The 19,673-nt window shown below is 51.9% G+C and overlaps 2 protein-coding genes across 4 annotated transcripts in view; one reads left to right on the top strand and one right to left on the bottom strand.

The window, feature by feature from the left end:
• The window catches only part of RYR1 (ryanodine receptor 1), a 115,654-nt gene extending 112,557 nt beyond the window's left edge, over positions 1–3,097 (top strand). For all 3 annotated transcript variants that reach the window (XM_063112129.1, XM_063112130.1, XM_063112131.1), the window contains 5 exons: positions 1,640–1,796; positions 2,204–2,268; positions 2,359–2,459; positions 2,643–2,694; positions 2,856–3,097. In XM_063112129.1, the coding sequence (XP_062968199.1) occupies positions 1,640–1,796; positions 2,204–2,268; positions 2,359–2,459; positions 2,643–2,694; positions 2,856–2,951 (471 nt within the window). In that variant the 3' untranslated portion in view covers positions 2,952–3,097. The remainder of the gene's footprint in view (positions 1–1,639; positions 1,797–2,203; positions 2,269–2,358; positions 2,460–2,642; positions 2,695–2,855) is intronic.
• A 113-nt stretch (positions 3,098–3,210) lies between these two features.
• On the bottom strand, positions 3,211–19,403 carry MAP4K1 (mitogen-activated protein kinase kinase kinase kinase 1). Its single transcript, XM_063110546.1, has 31 exons — positions 19,305–19,403; positions 19,078–19,135; positions 18,866–18,956; positions 17,998–18,062; positions 16,440–16,495; positions 16,270–16,317; positions 16,052–16,094; positions 15,895–15,967; positions 15,243–15,374; positions 14,828–14,890; positions 14,644–14,725; positions 13,974–14,090; positions 13,647–13,725; positions 13,091–13,149; positions 12,971–13,014; positions 12,843–12,887; positions 12,023–12,065; positions 11,444–11,606; positions 11,285–11,367; positions 10,847–10,931; positions 9,884–9,960; positions 9,720–9,780; positions 8,690–8,798; positions 8,539–8,597; positions 8,231–8,334; positions 7,529–7,703; positions 7,136–7,198; positions 6,829–6,918; positions 6,674–6,744; positions 5,974–6,029; positions 3,211–3,358 (listed from the first exon to the last, which is right to left on the bottom strand). The coding sequence occupies exons 1-31, from the start codon at positions 19,401–19,403 to the stop codon at positions 3,289–3,291; spliced, it is 2,463 nt and encodes an 820-aa protein (XP_062966616.1). The 3' UTR covers positions 3,211–3,288.
• Between the last annotated feature and the right edge of the window lie 270 nt (positions 19,404–19,673).

Below are 19,673 nucleotides of genomic sequence, written 5' to 3' on the forward strand. Positions count from 1 at the left end.
ATATTGGAAAGGTGCTCGGCAAAGTGCTCCTGCCATTTACAAGCCCTGTGATTTTCAGCAGGTTACTTAACCTCCTCCCTGTGCCCTGGTGGCCTCACCTGTAAAATGGGTGTATATTAATAGCGCCTACTTCATAGGGTTGCTTGTAGAACTAAAAGGTGCTCCAAGTCTTAGAATAGCGCCTGGCATGTATTAAGGATTACATAGATGTTAGCTGCTATCATCATTATCTGTAATTAAAAATTCCACCCAGGGGGCTGGCTGATTAGCTCACTTGGTTAAAGCACAGTGTTGTAACACCAAGATCAAGGGTTCAGAACCTCTCTAAAAAAAAAAAGTTTCACCCAAAGTACCAGTGTGCAATGCAGGTTTATGTTTTCTCTTCTCTTCTAACAATGGTGGTCATAACCCAAACTGATTTTAACTTACTAGAGATATTGGCCTCAACTGAAAGAATCATTTCAGGGGTTATCTCAGAAGGTGTCCTGTAATCTGGCTCCAGGGGTTCCTGCTCTCAGGACAAAGTCCAGCTCTTCTGCTTGATATTTGAGGCCCCACCATGACCTGGTCTTCCCACCCATAGCCATGTTCCCATCACAATCATTGGCCTTATCTCTTACCCAAGACAGCCAGGTTCTCTCACTTCCTGGGGAAACAGAAAAACAAGTATAAAGTCTTCACAAGTGCCAGGTGGACCGTGTCCCCCCCATCTTCTCAGAACCTTCTTGTGGTTCCCCAGCACCCTGTGGATAAAATCAAATCCCCCTACCATGGCTTACAAAGCCAGAGAAGAGCTGGCCCTCCCTCAGTCTAACCACAATCCCTCTTGCTTTTTGATTTCTGGCTGCCTGGTCCTCTTTCAGTTCTCCAAAGACCATATGTTTCCTCCTGACTCAAGCCCTTTGCACCTGCCATTCTACCTCCCACCCCAGGCCTGACCCACACATTCCCCTTCATTTGATGCCTCACCTTTCAACTTAAATGCTGCCTCCTACAGGAAGTCCTCCCTGACCATTGGCAGGGCCAAGGGCTTCAGAGCCTTGTAACCAGGCCCTGCCTAATCTCTCTGTTCTCACTCACAGGAGTTCTATTTTCTAGCCTCACTAGATCTCTTTCAGTTCCTCCTCACAGCAGCAAGATTCTTTCCTCCCTGATTGTGGCATAGCACGTGTGGTTTTCTCTGCCTGGAACATTCTTTCCCACCACCCCTTCACCTAACACCTCCTTCAAGTTCCAGCTCACATATGTCCCCTCTTCCAGGAAGCCTCGCCTGATCATCTAGGCTGGGTCATATACGTACACTAGGCTCTCAGCTTCCTGTGCTTCCCCTGGCTCTGATCACACTGGGCCTCCCCTCTCTGAACCCTCTGCCTGGGCCTCCCCATCCCAGGCCTGACCCCTCTGCCTGTGCCTCCCCCACCCTGGTCCTGAGCCCTCTGCCTGTGCTCTTCCTATCACAGCCCTGACCATTTCTGGGCTGTAACTGTCTGATGGCATATCTGTGAGCCCTATGAGGGCAGGGCCCAGGGCTGTCTTAGTCATTGCTATGTCCTCAACCCTGCCTAGCTCAGGGCCCCAGTTAGTGCTCAGTGAATGCTGAATGACTGAATGAGTGACCAATATGCTCCCCATCCCCCAGTGTTATCTGTTTCACATGTATGTGGGTGTCCGGGCTGGCGGAGGCATCGGGGACGAGATTGAGGACCCAGCAGGCGACGAATACGAGCTCTATCGGGTGGTCTTCGACATCACCTTTTTCTTCTTCGTCATTGTCATCCTGCTGGCCATCATCCAGGGTCAGTGCTGGCTGAGGTCATGGGAATGGGTGCTCAGTGCCCAGAGGCAGCCTAGCTCCAGGGCTAAGAGTGCAGGCCTAGGTTCCAGTCTGTCTGGATTCGTATCCCAGCTCTGCTTCTCCCTCCTGTGAGACCTTGGGTAGATCACCTCTCTGAACTTCAATTTCTCCATCTGCAAAATGGACGTATTAATTACTAACTTCATAGAGTTGTTATGAGGATTGTCAATTCATACAGGGTCTGGCTCATAGTAAGTGCTCAATAAATGCCTGGTATATTCTTCTTAGGAAGCAGGGTGAGATTAGGGAGATGTGGGATGGAAGGCAAGGCCCAGAGGTAGGTAGCCAGGAGCAGAGGAGTCTGAACTGGGTCAGAGGTTGAGCACTGACCTCGTCCTGCCACCCCAGGTCTGATCATCGACGCTTTTGGTGAACTCCGAGACCAGCAAGAGCAAGTGAAGGAGGATATGGAGGTTAGTCATGTCTGGGGGCGACCCAGAGGGATTATGGGACCCCAGGGGGTTCAAATGGGCTTCTACTCTGATGTCTCCTGGCACCCCCAGACCAAGTGCTTCATCTGTGGAATCGGCAGCGACTACTTCGATACTACACCACACGGGTTTGAGACACACACGCTAGAGGAGCACAACCTGGCCAATTACATGTGAGTGCCGGCACGCTGGCCAATCAGGAGGACAGGGGCGTGGCCTCCGACAGCCAGGGGCGGGGTCCTGGGCCTTGGCCTGTTGAGGAAGGGGGTGTGGTGTCCATGTGGGTGGATTCCCAGCCAGCCAATCAGAAAGCAAGGGTAGTTCTGACCTGTCTCCTGCGGCCCTCCCACCCTTAGGTTTTTCCTGATGTATCTGATAAACAAGGACGAGACAGAACACACGGGTCAGGTAAGAAAGTGTTAATTCGTTAATGCAAGGACAATGGGCGGGGCATGGAGAGCTTTCACATAAGGTCAATCAGCAGGTGGCAGTAAAAAGCTCATATCCATACTAAGCATTGGTCACAATCCATATGTGACCAATGGATTCTTCCCATGCCCCAACCCTAGGAGTCTTACGTCTGGAAGATGTACCAAGAGAGATGTTGGGATTTCTTCCCGGCTGGCGATTGTTTCCGCAAGCAATACGAGGACCAGCTTAGCTGAGACACCCCCACCTGGCCCTCCGTCCCCACCTCAAGTGCCTTATTCTCACAGCAAGCCCCTTAGCCCCCAAACCCCTCCCCGCAAGGCAACTGGAGGGGAGATGACCTTGTACTGGAGAAATAAAGACTGTGCTACATTTCCTGGCATCATTGTGTTGGGTTGTTGAAATTTTGGGGGAATAGGCATCCAGAAATTCAGCCTCCCCTACCCCCCAGAAAAACAAGATGACAGCAGAGGCTAAAGTCATGTTTATTGGGAGACAAGGACATGACATAACCACTAGTGTGTGTGTTGGGAGGGGGGTGCAGGGACTGGTTCCTAACACCTCCCTGGGGACTCATTCCTGGATGTAGAGGTTGCTGGGGGCAGTAGGATCATCTGTTGGGCGTGTCTCCACCACTACAGGCCTGGGGAAGAAAGGGAGAAGTCAGTTCATTTGTTAATTAATTTGTTCACAATATAGAATGGACTGAATGAGCAGACATGGTCCCTGCCCTTGGGGAGCTCACAGTGTAGAGAGAGAGACCAACCTGAATCAGTGATTTACATGAGTACAAAGAAGCATGGGCAGTATGACAGGGAAACCTAACCCAGAAGGTCAGCCAAGGCTCCCCCAAATAATGGATGCTAGAGCCTGAAGGAGGCTCAGGAAGGAGCTTGGTGAAAAGGCAGGGAAGAGTGTTTTGGGCAGAAAGAACAGCCTGTGCAAAGGCTTTAAGGTGGGAGAGAGGCTGGGGCTTGGCCAGACATATCATGGCCTTGTGGGCTCTGGCCAGGATTGAATATTTATCTTGAGGCCATAGGAGGAGTTTAAGCAGGACAAAAGTGACATGATCATCTTGGATACAAGTGGTGACAATTAGCTTTGTATCCCATGAATATTCATAACCAATTAAAAAAAAAAAGAAGAAGAAAGTGATGTGATCAGATAGTGATTTTTAAAAGACCCCTCTGGCGTGTCATAACAGTACAGGGGCTTCTCAAAGTGGCTCCCACTGGCTAAATCTGAGACTACTTATGCCTCAAAATGAATGATGATAGTAATATGAGGGTACTTCAAAAAATCTGTGTAAAAATTGAATTAAAAGATAATAGGAGGGGCCGGCCTGTGACTCACTTGGGAGCGTGTGGTGCCGATAACACCAAGGCCATGGGTTCGGATCCCTATACAGGGATGGCCAGTTAGCTCACTTGGGAGAGCGTGGTGCTGACAATACCAAGTCAAGGGTTAAGATCCTCTTACCGGTCATCTTTAGAAAAAAAAAAGATAACAGGAATCCTTCCATGAACTTTTACGCTCATAGATTATAACCCACAGAATAAAACAGAAATCCATGAGACCACGCTGATATAAAGAAATAAACGGTGAAGGGAGAGCTCTTCCCTACTTCAGAGTGGCAACTAATACATTCAGAAAGATGACAGAATTAGAAAATCACCATTTGGGGCCGAGCCTGTGGCGCACTCGGGAGAGTGCAGCGCTGGGAGCACAGCAACGCTCCCGCTGCGGGTTCGGATCCCATATAGGAATGGCCGGTGCACTCACTGGCTGAGTGCCGGTCACGAAAAAGACAAAAATAGAAAAATTAAAAAAAAAAAAAAAATTTAAAAAAAAAAAAAAAAAAAAAAAAGAAAATCACCATTTGGTAATCATTCTAATAATAATAGACTCAGGCAACAGTCATTAATAGATTCTAAAAGTAGTGGCTGAAAGTCTGATGTGAAACAGTATATTTACATAGTCTTAATGAAACTCCCCCAAAGATACTTATTACTACAAAGGGGAAAAAAAGCAACTTTACAGTGGAGAAACCTGGTTGACTCCACCTTAACCAAATGATCAAAGTTAACATCACCTGTAATGGGACAAACTGACATCGTGTCCCTCCTGACATGATGCCCTGAGGACAACATCACTTCTGTGGAGTTCCTACCCAACATGTATAACCTGGAAATCTCAAACTGAACTGAGGGACATTCTAGAAAACAACTTTCCTATACTCTGCAAAAATGTTGAGGTCATAAAAGACAAAATAAGTCTGAAGAATTGCTCCAGGCTAAAGACTAAAGAAACATCATGCCTAAATGCAATCCGTGATCCTGGATTGGATCTTGGAGCAGAAAACAATGATTTGTTATAAACAGCATCAATGGGACAACTGGTGAACCTTGAATGGGTGTATGAATTAGAAGGTTGGGACATCTCAGTGCTGTTTTCTTGACTCTGACAGCTGCATATTCTCACATATTTGTAAGAATATGTCCTTGCTTTGATTCAGGAAACACACACTGACGTATTTAGAGGTATATGGGCATCGTGTCTGCAACTTACTCCCAAATACCCAGAAAAAAATTACACCTCCCCCATGTATGTGTATGTGTGTGTGTTTATACGAAAGAAGATTAAAGCAAATGTGCTGTTTTTGTTTTGTTTCTTTTATGGCTGGCTGGTACAGGGATAATGTGGTTTTTAAAAAAAAAGCTAACATCTGAGGAATGTAGGTGAAAGGGATACAAGAATTTTTTGTATTATTTTTTGCAAGTCTTCTGTGAGTCTAAAATAGTGTCAAAATAAAACGTTAAGGGCCGGCCCGTGGCTCACTCGGGAGAGTGCGGTGCTGATAACACCAAGGCCCCGTGTTCGGATCCCATATAGGGATGGCCGGTTCGCTCACTGGCTGAGTGTGGTGCTGACAACACCAAGTCAAGGGTTAAGATCTCCTTACCGGTCATCTTTTAAAAAAAATAATAAATAAAATAAATAAATAAATAAATAAATAAAACGTTAAAATAATTATTTTTAATACTTAAAATGCTAAATAAAATAAAAATATGAAATGAAAATGCCCCCTTGGCTGCCGTGTGGAGAACTGACTATGGGGGCAGGGATGGAAGCAGGGAGACCAGGTGAGAGACTGCCCAGGCCAAAGATACAGGTGGCTGGTGACACCTCAGGATGATGCCCTGTCCACATCGGAAGGTCCCCTTTCAGGCCCATCTGTCTCCCTCCCCATGACCATACCTGGGGGAGCCAAGGAGACGGAAAGTGAGGGTGGGGTCTCTCAGCTCCTGCAGCAGCTGGGGAACAAAGTGTGTGTATCAGTGTCTTGAAGACCCTTCCCCTCTCCCCACAAACACAGCTTCCTTAAAGAGAGCAGGGAGAAGTCTCTGAATGACTAGCCTCAGAGCCAGAAATAATCATTCTTGCCCATAACACCCCTCCAGCTCAATGACCTCAGGCAAGTTACTTAACCTCTCTGTGCTGCAGATTACTAACCTGTGAAATCATAGTTCCTACTTGATAGGTGATTGTGAAAATTAAATAAAATTCTAAAGTGTAAGGGCAGAGTCTGACACAGTGTTTTATGAGATAAGCACATTTCCCCCTCCATTTTCCAAATGAGGACAGTGAGGCACAGGAAGGTTAAGTCATTCGTCTAAGGTCACTCAGCTGGATTCCAACTCACGCAGCCTGCTTCATACTCTTAACCATCCACATATCTCTATAGCAACCCCATTTTACAGTTGGGAACAGAAGCTAAGAGAGAAGCAAAGTCCCTTGCACAAGGTTGCACGGTGGCCCAGGATAAGACCAGGACTCAGGGACCCTGGGGCAGAGAAAGAGATCTGTCTGAAATGAAACTCGAAGCTTCCCCTCCAGCACTTCACGTCCTGACTCAAGAGTTCTCCAAGCCCATGTGATGAGTTGGAGTGGAGCTTACCTGATCTGAGCCTGGAGCCCACACCTGCACTCCATGCTTCCAGAAGGCCTGAAGCCGACCTCCAACCATAGCTGAGGAAAAAGCAGTGCCTGTTATTCTTGGGGACCACTTGATCCTCCACCCCTGACCCTGGGCCCTCATATCCCTGCACATACCTACGGCCTCCACCGCTTCAGTCATGGGGATCTCAGGTGTGCGAAGCCCCTTGACTGGGGCCCCCTCTGGGGTCACCAGCTTCAGAGAGCCTGTAAGAGGGTAGAGAGAGGACTTTAAGAACTGTGAGCAGTACTTAAAGGGTTACTAAGGAACCAGGCAATAAATTCAGTGTGAAAAGCTAAGAAGGACAAGGACAGGGGTAAGGCCTGGAAGGGCTCAGTGTTTCTGAGAGGCATTTCTGTGGGTGGGGATCCAGGGACAGAGGTGGGGGGAAGGGTGGGGAAGGGGAGGGAGGAGTGTTCTTACCGTCCATCAACACCATCACCATGTCTTCCTGTACCTGGCTCACCTGCACTGGTCCCGTGTGCTCTGTTTGAGGGGGTGGTTAAGGACCAACTCCGCCCTATTCCCCTTTCCTCACACTACCCCCAGAAAGCCAGTCTCTCTGTTCGGCACCCCCTCAGTTCCCAAGCCAGCAGGCTAAATCCCGCCCACCGTCCAGGCTCCACCCCTCCACCAATCTCACCAATGAAATAAGACCTGCCATTCCCTCCCCATCCACCGCCCCCGCAGGTTCCACCCTCTCTCAGTACTGCCTCAGGCTAAGCCCCGCCCAGCCACCGAGACCCACCCCTCCAGGGCTAATAAGCCCCACCCCTCCCAGCAGCCCCGCCCCCGGCGAGACTCTACCCCACTCACCGGTGCTCATCTCGCCCAGCCAGCAGGACAGCGCGCCGAAGCGCACGGTGTGGAAGAGCACCGACTTCGCCGGCCGCCCGGGGCTCACGCCGATGCACACGGCGGGCAGCTCAGAACCTGGCCCGGTCAGCAGCGCGAACACTGGCAGAGGCGTTGGTAGTGGGAACAGCACCTGCTGTGGGCCGCACAGGGAGGGGCCGGGCTCAGTGAAGGCTCGGGGCGGGGCCTGAGAGGGGCGTGGCCTTGGAGCAGGCCTGGACCCCGAAGCATTTCCCAGGCTCTCAGTCTTGAGAGGTGCCATCTACAAATTTCAGAAGTTAAGGCCTCAGAGAGCTTAGGTGTCGCCTCAGAGTGAGTGCGGCTTTCGTTTGGGGGCGTGCCACCTTGGTGATAAAGGGAGGGACCCCAGGGAGCAAAACCTCCTTAGACTCAACAGGACAGGTCCTAACCTGGGGGCCGGGGCATAGGGCATGAGGAGCACTTAGGCCCCGTTGTGAGGGGCGGAGCTTAAGGATCAGGAAGGTCTCCGAAGGGCGAGCCTCCAACTCAGATCTCAGGTGGGCGGGGCCTTTGGAGGATTGGGGCGGGGCCTCAGTGGAGGCGGGGCTTCTTGGAGCTCTCAACACAAGCGCAGAGGGTGGAAGACCCTAGCCATCTCTCATTCCCCAGAGTTTCCAGCACTCCCTACCCCAGGTCCCTTACCCGGACGAGCAGGAACTTATTCATGGGCTGGTACCACTGAAGCAGGACCACGGACGTCTCCAATGCGCCACACAGAAACGGGCCGCCGGAGTCTCCACCCTCCGCTGCGGGGATGAGCAAGGATGGGTTAGGATCAATCCTCTCTTTCCTCCTTCCCCATCCCCACAAGACCCAGACTACCACGCATCTTTCCCTGGGCTCTGGACACGCGGCCTTAACTCTGCAACCTTCTCGGGTAGGTGCAGACCAAGCCCCGCCCCTGGCCCAGGCCCAGGCCCATTTCCTCTACACACCCATGGGATTCTCACCCACACAACAAGCCCGGCAGCCTTTGGTGTCCTGGATCTTGGTGGAGACCATGTTCTTCCTGAAGAAAAGGTAGGTGTGAATGGGTGGTGGGATGGCAGTAGGGGGAGGGGAGATTATAGGGGTTTGCTGGGTACCACTAGGGGCTGGTACCTTCCCAATAGCCGCTGGGGGCTAATGTGAGCGATGGGGCTTCCTGCTCTGGTCTCTTTCCGTTCCAGCAGGCCCAGGATGCTATGAGAATACAGGTGGGGTGTCTTTCCTGCAGTGTGTGTGTATGTGGGGGGAAGTAGGCAGTTATAGGACCCCAGATACCAACCCCTTTCCCCCCATTCCTTTATCTGAAACTCCCAAGCTTGCAAGTCTCAAGTACCTCCATTCATTCATTTCTCACTCAACATATTTATTTTATTTTTTAATTATTATTATTATTGTTATTTTAGAATTCCCCAGGCATCTCACTCAACATACTTTTAAGGCCCACTGTAGTCCATGCACTGTGCTTGGCTCTGGTGAACAGTGGTAAGCAAAATAAATATGTTCCCTACCCCCGTGGTGCTTATAGCTACACAGAAAAACTACATACACTTCAGTCAGATGATGTTACACATATTACAAAGTTTAAAAAGAAACCTATCTAGGGCTGGTAGGTTATCTCAATTGGTTAGGGCATGGTGTTATAACACCAAGGCCAAGGGTTCAGGTCCCCATACTGGCCAGCTGCCAAAAAAATTTTAAAAAAGAAACATATCCAAAAATCCATCTGTTGTTTTTTTATCGGCTGTTTCCCCTAAAGTTAGGAATCCTGTTATGCAAAACGTTGATAAAATAATGACAGATTTTTAAATCTATAACTTGCTCACTCTATCTTAGTAAAGTGTGGAATAAGCTCTAATTGTCATCTGAACATCAAAGCTATTTAAAGACTAATTTATTGTAGTAATTATCTCAAAACTGACTTGAGAGGTGGGGATTATTGTGAGCCCCATTTTACAGACGGAGACACTTAGGCTCAAGGAAGATAAGTCCCTTGTCCTAAGTCCCACAATGAAAAAAGTAGCTGGGATTTGAACCTAGGGCTCAAATGGGAGAACCTAAATTTTTTCAGTTATACCCATCTACCTCCCAATTTCCTGACCCTTGACCCCTTAACTTAGACCCCCACCCCTCCCCACAGCCAGACCTGAGAGAGACATGAGGACGTTGTTGATGGAGTACACCCAGGTAGTCCGGCTAGGAAAGAGCTGCAGAGAATGGGGGAGATATCTCCTGTAACACCCAGCCGCCCCCAACTCCTGCCCCTGCCCTTGCCCTTGCCCTTGCTCCACCCTAGGCACTGTCCCTCACCATCTCCAGCGTGGCCTCCTGATCATTCCGGTTCAAGATGAAAATGCCTTCCTCTGCCCCCAGGAGCAGGTACTGGTCTGGGGGGACAGGTGATGAGAACACTGGAACCTACCTCATCCTGGGGGGCTTCCCAGATCCCCACCTGTCTCATCCCAAACACTGGCACTCTGGCCCCAAGCTCTGACCCTCTCTTCTCTTATTCTCACCCCGACATTCCCAGCCTGTTTCCCCAAATCTAAACTCAAACCCTGACCAGTCCCTTAAGTCAGCCTCATTCTCCCCTACCTCTGACTTCCCATATTCTGGTGGTTCTTCCCTCTCTGACCCACAAATCCTCACCCTCTACCTCCTCAATTCTGACTCCAACCTTAGACCTGCCCCCAAAATAGCCCTCTAAATTCCTCTCTTTCTCCCCAGTTTTGATCCCCAAATGCTAATACTGTCTTAACAATGATCTTCAAACTCAGACACCCCTAAATATGACTTTTTCTGTCCAGTGTGACCCCCCCCCTGAACTCCGAGGCCGTTTCTTTAACATTGACCCTCTCACTGACTTTGTCTCTGCATCTTTGATCCCCAAACTGTCTTTTCTGCTGCATTCTGATCTGTAAAACTTCTGACCTCAAAACACCAATTCCAGTCTACTATTATGCTCCAGCTGACCTTCTGTCCACCCATCTTGTACCCCAAACTCTAACCTTCTGTTGTATTCTGACATCCTGGCCCCCAAACTCTACTTTTCCTAGTTTTCACTCTCCAACTCATCTTCCCTCTACCCATCTTTGATCCCCAAATCCCAACTGTAATCACAGGATCTGCCCTTTTCAGTTCGGCCACTCCCAGACCCCATTAAGACCCTCCCCCGTCCCTGACTCTGTGCCTTCCATTCAGGATCCTCCCCTTCCCTTCCTTTGCTCCCCCATCCACCACCCCATGCTTTCCTTGACCCTCCTGAATGCCCACCCTTGGTGGAGGGGTGTGTCCAGGCAGCTGTGCTGTGGATCCGGAGGGGGCAGCCATTGAACAACTTTACGAGAAGGGCACATCCCTGGGCAGGCCATGGTGGGGCCAAGCAGCAGGCACAGCAAAAGGAAGCAGGGGACAGGAAGGCGCAGTGGTTAAGACTTTGGAGCAAGGGTACCAGGGTTCACATCCTGCCTCTGCCTCCTCTGTGCCCATTTCCCCACCTGTGAAATGGGGGATCATATCTACTTCTATGACATCTACTTCTATCTGTGAAGGCTTATGCCATGTAAAGACACGGATCACAGTCTGGCACAGAGGAAGTGCCCGACAAATGTTACCTATTATTATTATTAGTCTTCCCAACCCTGTCCCCGCCCCCACTAGGAATCCCCAGCCCCATCCAGAGGTGCAAGTGTCAGCATAGCTGGCAGTCACCTTTCTCTTCATCTTTTCTTTCTTGGGGGGCAGCAGTGGGGGCTGGTCAGGCTCCCGGGAGGGTGGGTTCCAGAGTGAGGGTTCTGAGAGGGGTTGGGGAGAAATCAGCTCCCAAGGCTCCCACCCCTGCCCACCCTCCACCCCGGCTTGTCCTATTACCTGAATGGGCGGTAAGGTGAGGGCTGTCAGTGGCTGGGGGAGGCCCAAGACGGGGGGTGCGTGGGGGAGGCCCACTGGCACACCGGACCAGCACCCCTGGGCTCAGCTGCCCTTCATCCCCTGTCCCACCAAGACCCTCATCCGATGGAGAACGGAACTTGGGCTTTGGAGACAGGGAGGGAGCATGGGGAGATATATCAGATGATGTGAGAGAGAGGGCACCCTGCACCCCAATCCCTGCTTCCACTAGAACTGACAGTTAGCCATGGCTGTGACCCTCCCCACAATGTCCTACCATCATTCCAGCCTTCCCTCTGACACCCCCTGCACCCTGGACATCAGCACACTCCAGAAACCAAAGAGTTAATGTTGGTTGCAGCAGGGGTTCCTAGGACCAGCTACTGAGCAGTGTCCATAAGGCTAAGTATTTTGAATTCCACCCCAAGGTTGAGGGATGCCACATCCAGATCCCAATGCACCCATCATCTCAGACTCCCAGACTCCCAGCCCTAGAGAGCCCAGTATCCCTGCATCTAAAGACCTGGCCTCCAGCCTCCCAGCTCTGGCCCAGGGCCTTACCTTGGGGGGCAGTGGGGGAGGCGTGTCCTCTGCAGGGGTGGGGCTGAAACACAAAGATGGGGTAAGCAGGTGGGGACTGCGGAACAAGAACTGGAGGAAGATGGGGTGGGTTGGGCTGAGGGTCTGGGATTGGAGCCTGAGGTCAAGAGGGTAAGCGGGTGACTCAGTCTGGCTGAAGCTGAGGATTAAAGGACTAATAACCATGATGATAACATAACAGCAGCTCTTGGGTATAGAGTGCTGACAATGCATCAAATGTCTGAACCTTCACAACCACCCAGTGACACAGATAATACCAACTCCCGCGGCTCAGGTTCTCACTTAGCGCCTGGCACCACATATGAGCCTATTATATACGAGATGCATGGAATGAATGAGTGAGCCCGAGGCTGACACTGGGCCTGGGGGCTGGGGGAAGATGGGGGCCTGGGCTGACTGCTGGGGTTGAGGTTTGGGTCTGGAGCTCAGGGTCTGGCCTTTTGGAAATTTCTAGGGGCCAAGGTTCAGTCTGAGGTTGGGCGAGAAGATGAAAAAAGACAAGAGCCTGGGGTTGAGGGTTGGGGCTGAAGTTGAGGTCTGGGGGTTGCGGCAACATCTGGGAGGAGTTTGAGACTAAGGGTCCAGGGCTGAGGGTCAGGGCTGAGAAGGATAGTGGGGAAAGATTTGATGTTGGAGGCAGGTCAAAAGTTGTGTAAGAAGGTGGAAGGAAGGTCGAGGGTGAGGCTGGGGTCAGGGGTGGAGGTAAAGTCAAGTCCAGGATTTATAGGAAGGTGGGGGCTGAGGTGAGGGCCTGTGGAGCTGGGGGCCAGGCCTCTCTTACATGTCCACGTCGTCATAGTCATCATCGGACTCTGACAGGTGCCTCCTGAAGAGCGATAGGCATGAGCCTCAGGTGGCTCCCACACATGTCCCAGCCTCCCCCTGCCTCCCCACCTGGGGGTCCCTGACCTGGGACTGCTGCTCCTGAAGTCTGTAGGGGGCTGTAAGTGAGCCTGCGGGATAGGAAAGGGTAAGCAGTGGCCAAGGGGAAGGGGAGGGCAGCTGGGAGAGCGGAGGAGGGCGGCTCACAGTGTCAGCTGGGGGTTTGGTCTTCATTCCTCTGAGCTTCCTGAACTCCATGTGCCGCCCTGGGAGGTGGGGAAGTGGGGAGAGAACCCATAGTGAGCTGGGGGCAGGGGCTGGTGAGAAGGATTTGGGAGTGGAAAGAATAGAATTTTGGGAGGTTGGAGTCAGGATCTTAGAGATTGGAACTGTCCCTTAGGGGGAGGAATTTGGTTGCAAGGGTCTCCTTCGGGGTCAAAGTTTGAATCAGGGAGGTGGGGGCTCAAAATAGTTATAGAGTGTTTTTAGGATCCATTTGGGTATCAGAGGTTCTGATAGAGATTTGTGAGGTTTCTTTTGGGGTCAGGGTGGTGATGGGTGGTCTCACGGGGTCCGTTTGCAGGTCAGAGAGGTGGGGGTCTCTATGGTCATTTTATAGGTCAGGTGGTGATGAGGTTCTCTGGGGTCTTTTATGGGATCAGATGCTGATGAGGGACTCTGGCAGTCTGATAGTGGGGGAAGGGTGGTCTTTTGGATCTATTATAGGGTTAGGTGTCCCCAAACTTAGGGATTCTCTACTCACGACAGCAATCTGCATCTGGGATCCCCAGAGAGCTGGACCGGTGGGTGGATCTTATCCTCCGTGGGATGGCAGGGGGTAGCTGGGCAGAGGGGCAGCTACATCAAGGACAGCAGACCCCAAGCAGAGCCCCACCACTCTGTGGGCCCAGCCTTGAGCCATCCTCTCTCCCATAACCCTCTGTGCACCCAGCCCTACCAAGCTCCCCATCCTCCCACCTCATTTGCTGCTAAGAGAGGCAGCGGGAAGGTGCTCCCAGCAGGGGCATGGCCTGAGCAAAGGCTGAGGGGATGGGGGTGTCCCAGAGCTCTCCTCAGCCAAGGCCCTCACCTCAGGGTCCTCGTCCTCAATCTCCCCAACAGGGGGTCCCTTCCCGGGATTCCTCAGTTTGTCAAGAAGATCTAGGATCAGGCCTCTATTCAGCCCAGGCTGGGACACCAGCTGATGCTGGGGGAGGGGGAGAGGGTGTCAGCAGACAGAGGGCGGGTGTGGTGGGAGAGGACTGGGATGGGGTCTGAGAACTTGTCTAAGGGAATACAGTGGAGGAAGGTGCCAATGGAGGGAGAAGGCAGGGAAATCGAGGGACTCCGAGACCTAGGGAATTCTGAGAAGCCTCAAGGCACTAGAAGGATTTAGAGTTCTCAGAGGGGGCTTGGAGAATTCCAGAGGTGTCTTAGAGGGGACCAGGATTCCCTTGGAATTCAAGAGGACTCTCAGGAACAAGTCTTCAGGCCCTTGGGAATTTGTGAGTTCTAGCAACTCAAGGGATCTTGGAAAGGGCTGAGGTACAATTTGGAGGGTCTTGGGGGAAGTCCTGGGAAATTCTGAGGGACTAGGGACTTTGAAAGAGCCACTGGGGTCTTGTGGAACTAAATTACCAGTGTTCTAGGGAGTTGTGGAATGTTCTAGGGAGTCTTGGAGTGTTCTAGGGAGTCATGGAGTGTTCTAGGGAGGCCCTGGGAACTCTATAGGGTGAGAGAACTGGGCAGGGGTGGCTTACACTGAGCATCTTGGTGGCACTGGGTCGTTTCTTGGGGCTCTTAGTAAGGGTGACTTTGACAAAGTTGTGGAAGGCAGCCGACCTGGGGAGGAAGAAGCCATGTTCTGGCACCAGGGATCTTCCCATCGGACCGTACAGCCTGGCTCTGCCCTCACTCTCCCTCCCTCCTGTCACCCTCTCTTACCATTTGCCCTTTTCCTTTAGCCGGGGAGACTGGTAGCCACTCTTGGTCATGAGGAAGAGAACTCTGGAAGATATGGAGAGAACATGGGGCTCAAACCCCCCAAGGGAGCCAGACCACTAAGGTCAGCGGAGAGCAAAGAGAGGGACAGAATGAGAATGAGGCTCAGGGTGACAATGCACGAGGATGCCACTTCCAAGGGAAGCCACTCATCCCATCATAGAGCTATGGCACATGCAGAGGGAGGCTCAGGATGGGGACCCCTGAGTTGGGGTTCCTGGTGTGGAAGGCTGGAGAAAAGGCTTTCTGCACTGGGGGAACCCTTGGGGTCTCCTGTAGGGGGATCTTGATGTGGGGAAGCAGGCTGAGGGGTGGTCTTCGGAGTCAGAGCTGGGCAGGGGCTCTGGGCCCAGCCTACCTGAGAGGGTGCACATCGAAGAGTGGTGGCTGTAGCTCAGCTAGTTCGATGGCTGTGATGCCCAGGGACCAGATGTCACACAGCTCATTGTATCCCCCTTTCAGGGCCACAGCTGCCACTTCTGGGGCCATCCTGGGGGCAGAGACCCTCAGAGAGCCAGGGGTGGCACAGGGAGGGAGAGGATGAGAGGGGGAGAGAAGGAGAATGCGGAGAGGGGAGATGAGGCAGAGAGAGGGCCAGATGGAGACAGAAACATAAAGATGGAGAGAGAGACGGAAATAAAGACAGACACAGAGAGATAAACACAGAGACAGGGACAGCCTAGAAGATACATATGGAGAGAGATAAAGAGATAGAGACAGACAGACACAAAGAAACAGAGAGCCACAGACTGAAATGGAGGGAAAAGAGAAATAAATATGGAGCAATGGATCAAGATAGAAATCAACACAAACAGAGAAACAGGCAGAAAGGGGCACAGAGAGACAGAGATAAATGGAAAACTCAAGAGAGAACCAAAGAGAACAAAAGCATCTTCAATAGAGAAAGGCAGAGGCAAGAGAATGGAGACAGGAAGGAGATTCCAGAGAACAGGAGTGGGAAAAGGCACTGCCCCCCACTCCATCCCAGCTGCCCACCAGGCAGCCCTCACCAGTATGGGGTCCCAATGAAAGAAAGGCGTCTGGCCAGTGTCGCCCCAATCTGGGCCGAGATACCAAAGTCAGCTAAAGGCAGAGGGAGATATATAGTGATCTGGGGTCCCCGCCACCCCATCAGACCCCCTGCCCACCCCCACCAGCCACACTCACCCAGTCTGACCTCCCCAGCATCATTGATAAGGATGTTGGCTCCCTGGGGACGAGAGGGAGGTATTAGAGACTGCAGAGGCCCCCTCCCCAGCCCAACGCTGCCCCACCCCTGCTCCCCCCCACCCCACAAGTCAAGCTACCCTGCTCTCTCAGACCCCCAAATGCCATTCCCATCTCCTGGGCCCTACCCCCAAGGGCACCCTTCTGCCCCAGACCACCTTGATGTCTCGGTGTATCTTCTTCTGTGAGTGCAAATAGGCCAGTCCCTGGGGAGAAGGGTGGACAAGAGCGCTGTGAGTGGCTGGGGGTGGGAGCAGGGCCCTTCCCTCCTCTAGTCCGTCCCCTCCACTTCCCCACCCCACCCCGCACCCCCCAGGCCTCTCTTCACCTGGAGCACTTCCCGGCAGACATAGCTGATCTGGAGCTCTGACAAGGAGCCTGTCACTGCAAAGGTCACCCCAGCTAGGCATTGGATGGGAGCCAGGAAACCTGGGCCCAGGAGTCCTGCCCCCCACCCCTATCAGCTGAGAGAATGCCACAAAGGAGGGGAAGACAGGATGGGACAAGCAGGAGGAGGAGAGAGCGGGGCAGTTGATGACAGAGAGGCTGGAAGGAGAGAGTCACTCAGCAGATATTTATTGCATGTCTACTGAGCACAAGGCACCAGGCACTGGGGATCCAGATGCAAACCAAAGAGACAGATATCCCTGCCCACATGGAGAGGACGTTCCAGTGGGAAACAGACAGGAAACACAATAAATAAGTGAAATATACGAGTACAGTACGTGAGATGCTAATAAGTGGTAAGAAGAAAAAGCAAGAAAGGACAACAGGAAATACGTGTGGGAAGGGTAATATTTTACACAACGTGGTCAGCAAAGGCTCCTCTGAGAAGGTGACAGTTGAAGAGGTAAGGGGTCGGTCCCCCTGTGAGGGGAATGGGAACAGGGAGTGCAGGGGTCAGAGGGGAAGAGGGCCTTGTGGGTCTGGAAAGCAGCAAAGTGTGCAGCCAAGTGGGGGCAGAGAAGAGTGGTAGAAAGTGAGGCAGAAAGTGGGCTTGGTGCGAGCCATGATGAGGGGTTTGGGCTTCTCTTCCAAGAGAAATGGGAGCTGTGGGAGGGCTCTGAACAGGGGAGCAATGTGACTTTGCAAAATGAGGAAAGGCAGAGAGACAAAGAGACAGAGAAATGGGGACAGATCCATACTGAGACAAAGACAAAGAAAGGTGGGCAGAGACCAAATGCGGGAAGACAGACATTCAGTACTAGAAAGAGAGACACGGAGGGGTGGAGAGGAAACAAGAGAGAGAGACAGACAGAGAGAACTGGGCAGAGACCAGATCTGACAGACTGGCTGTGTGAGTCGCTTCCTCTCTGTGGGCCTCAGTTTCCCCCCGAGGACTTCTTAATGAAGTCCTTCCTTTTCTAACATTTTTGGTCTTGGGCTGGAGGAAGTTAGGCAGATGGCTGAAGACAGAAGTGGGCAGCAGAAATTCAGAAAGGTGATTAGAGGCCCAGGCCACCCCCAACCCTCAAATTCTCCAAGAGAGTAAAAGGCAGGCTGAGGAGAAACAAATTCCTTCATTCATTTGATGAAAATCTGGGCACCTACTATGAGCCAGAAAATGCAGAAATACGCAAACAGAATAGGCCTTGGCAAAAAAAATGCAAACATTGAGACAGAAAAAGGGAATGGGATGTCAGGGAACCTTGCCTGCAGAGGGACTGAGGCTGGACTGACAGGTGCTCGCTGCATGGCAGGGTCCAGGACTTACTCAGTCACCACAGTATCCCCAGCATTGTCCAGGCCAGCCCCAGGCCCAGAGGAGGAGCTTGTTGTGTGAAATACGGACCAGAAAGACAGTTCCCAGGAGACAAAAACATAGACATGGGATAGGTGGATTTGAGGGGCTGGGCGTGCCTGGATCTCGTTGTCTTTTCTCTAACCTTGGTAGATGTCCTGGAGAGAACCAGCCCCACAGAATTCCATGCAGATCCAGAGCTTCTGCAACCTACAAGGGATCAAGAATAACAGCAATAATAATAATAATAACAATAGCAGTAATAAGTTATTATTTATAGGAGAGCCTCTGGTTCACTCTTATTCTAGTTCAATTAGAACTTTAGTGTAACAGCTGCCATCTCTATCTCCCCTTGCCCACCAGAGTGAGACTGTTACATTCCCATTTTACAGATGAGGAAGTTGAAGCTCAGAGAGGAAATGTGTATTCAGGGGCAACTCAACTCAAACCTAGATCTTTGGGCTCCAAACCCAGGATACCTCTCTGTTGTCCCATGCTAACCTAGGAGATAGGGCAGAGATCTCACAGGTTGCTGAGGTTTGGAGGAGACAAAGGGGCCAGGGTGCCAGGTCTGGGGAACTGAGGCCATTATTCGGGCATCTGAGATATTAATTTGGGGGTTAGAGAATTTAGAGATTCTTATTAAAGTTGCAGAGAGTGAAACTGGGAGACCCAAATGGTAGAATGATGAGAGATTAGTTTTAGGGGAGTTGATTTTAAATTTGGTTACTATGAAGGGATCAATTTGGGGGACCCTGGTAAGAAATGGGAGATCTGGATTGGGGTTTAGATTAGGTGGTGCTCTGGTCAGAAAAGTGGAACTTTGGACTGGGGATCGGGTTAGGGGTGCCCCAGTTAAAAATGGGGGTGTGGGACTGGAGGTCAGATTAGGGTGCCCTGGTCAGAAATGGAAGTTCAGGATTGGAGATCAAGTTAGGAGGTGCCTCTGTCAGAAATGGGGGTTCTGGGTTAAGGGTTAGGCTGGGTTCCAGGGCAAGTCTAAGGATCATCACCAGAGATAACTCCCATGGTAGGCCACGATGTTAGCATGCCGGCAAGTTTTCAACATGAGGATTTCCTTCTGAAGGGTGGAGACATCATCATCTGCGAGGAGGGGCAGGAGAGAAAAGGCTGCGGCAGGAAGGGAGCTATGGGGAAGGCGATCCCAGTGACCCAGGAGGTGAGGGTGGGGTGTGGGGAAGGAGTTCCTGGGTCCTCTCCTCACCAGGCTCCATCTTCACCATCTTCAGTGCCACCAGGTCCCCGGATACCTTGTCTCGAGCCTTGTAAAGGGGAAGTTGGCAGTCAGTCAGGCTCCATTCGCTTGAGTCCCTCCTCAGCATCCCTGAGCCAAGGCTAAGGACTGGGGCCCTTTTGCACCCTCTTCCCTTCTTGGGCCTCCACGCAGAGGTCACTGGTTAGAGGGTGATGGAGACAGAGGGGCTTCCTCACCTTGAAGACTTCCCCATAGGTGCCGCCACCCAGCCGCTGCAGCAGGTCATAGTGGTCCCGGGGATCCCTATTAAAGATGTCGGGGTCCGCGAGGTCCATCCCTGGGGGCGGGAGCTGGGCCTGCGCCCAGGGGCCAGCAGGGCCTCAGGGCTCAAGTGCTGGCACCTCCCTCTTCCCCACAAGCCCTGTACAGCCTTGCCTCCGAGGATTGTGGCCTCCTCCCTCCCCACTCTCACTTCCTGCCCCAGCTGCAGGTCTGTGCAACCGGCTCCACCCCCTGTCCCCTGGGCTCTGAGAGCCTGTGAGGGGCAGCTTGTCTTGGGACCCAGGGGACCCCCCTCCATCCCCAAGGCCCAGGGCTGGATGTAA

Source organism: Cynocephalus volans, chromosome 10 (genome assembly GCF_027409185.1).
Source record: "Cynocephalus volans isolate mCynVol1 chromosome 10, mCynVol1.pri, whole genome shotgun sequence".
Classification (NCBI taxonomy): Eukaryota; Metazoa; Chordata; class Mammalia; order Dermoptera; family Cynocephalidae; genus Cynocephalus; species Cynocephalus volans.

Excerpts from the sequence above, each read along its gene's own strand:
- MAP4K1 (XM_063110546.1), bottom strand. The coding sequence starts at position 19,403 with ATGGACCTCGCGGACCCCGACATCTTTAATAGGGATCCCCGGGACCAC. Across the intron at positions 14,891-15,242 it reads TTCGATGTGCACCCTCTCAG|AGTTCTCTTCCTCATGACCA; the intron begins GTAGGCTGGGCC and ends CATATCTTCCAG. Across the intron at positions 13,726-13,973 it reads TTGAGGACGAGGACCCTGAG|CTACCCCCTGCCATCCCACG; the intron begins GTGAGGGCCTTG and ends CCCTCTGCCCAG.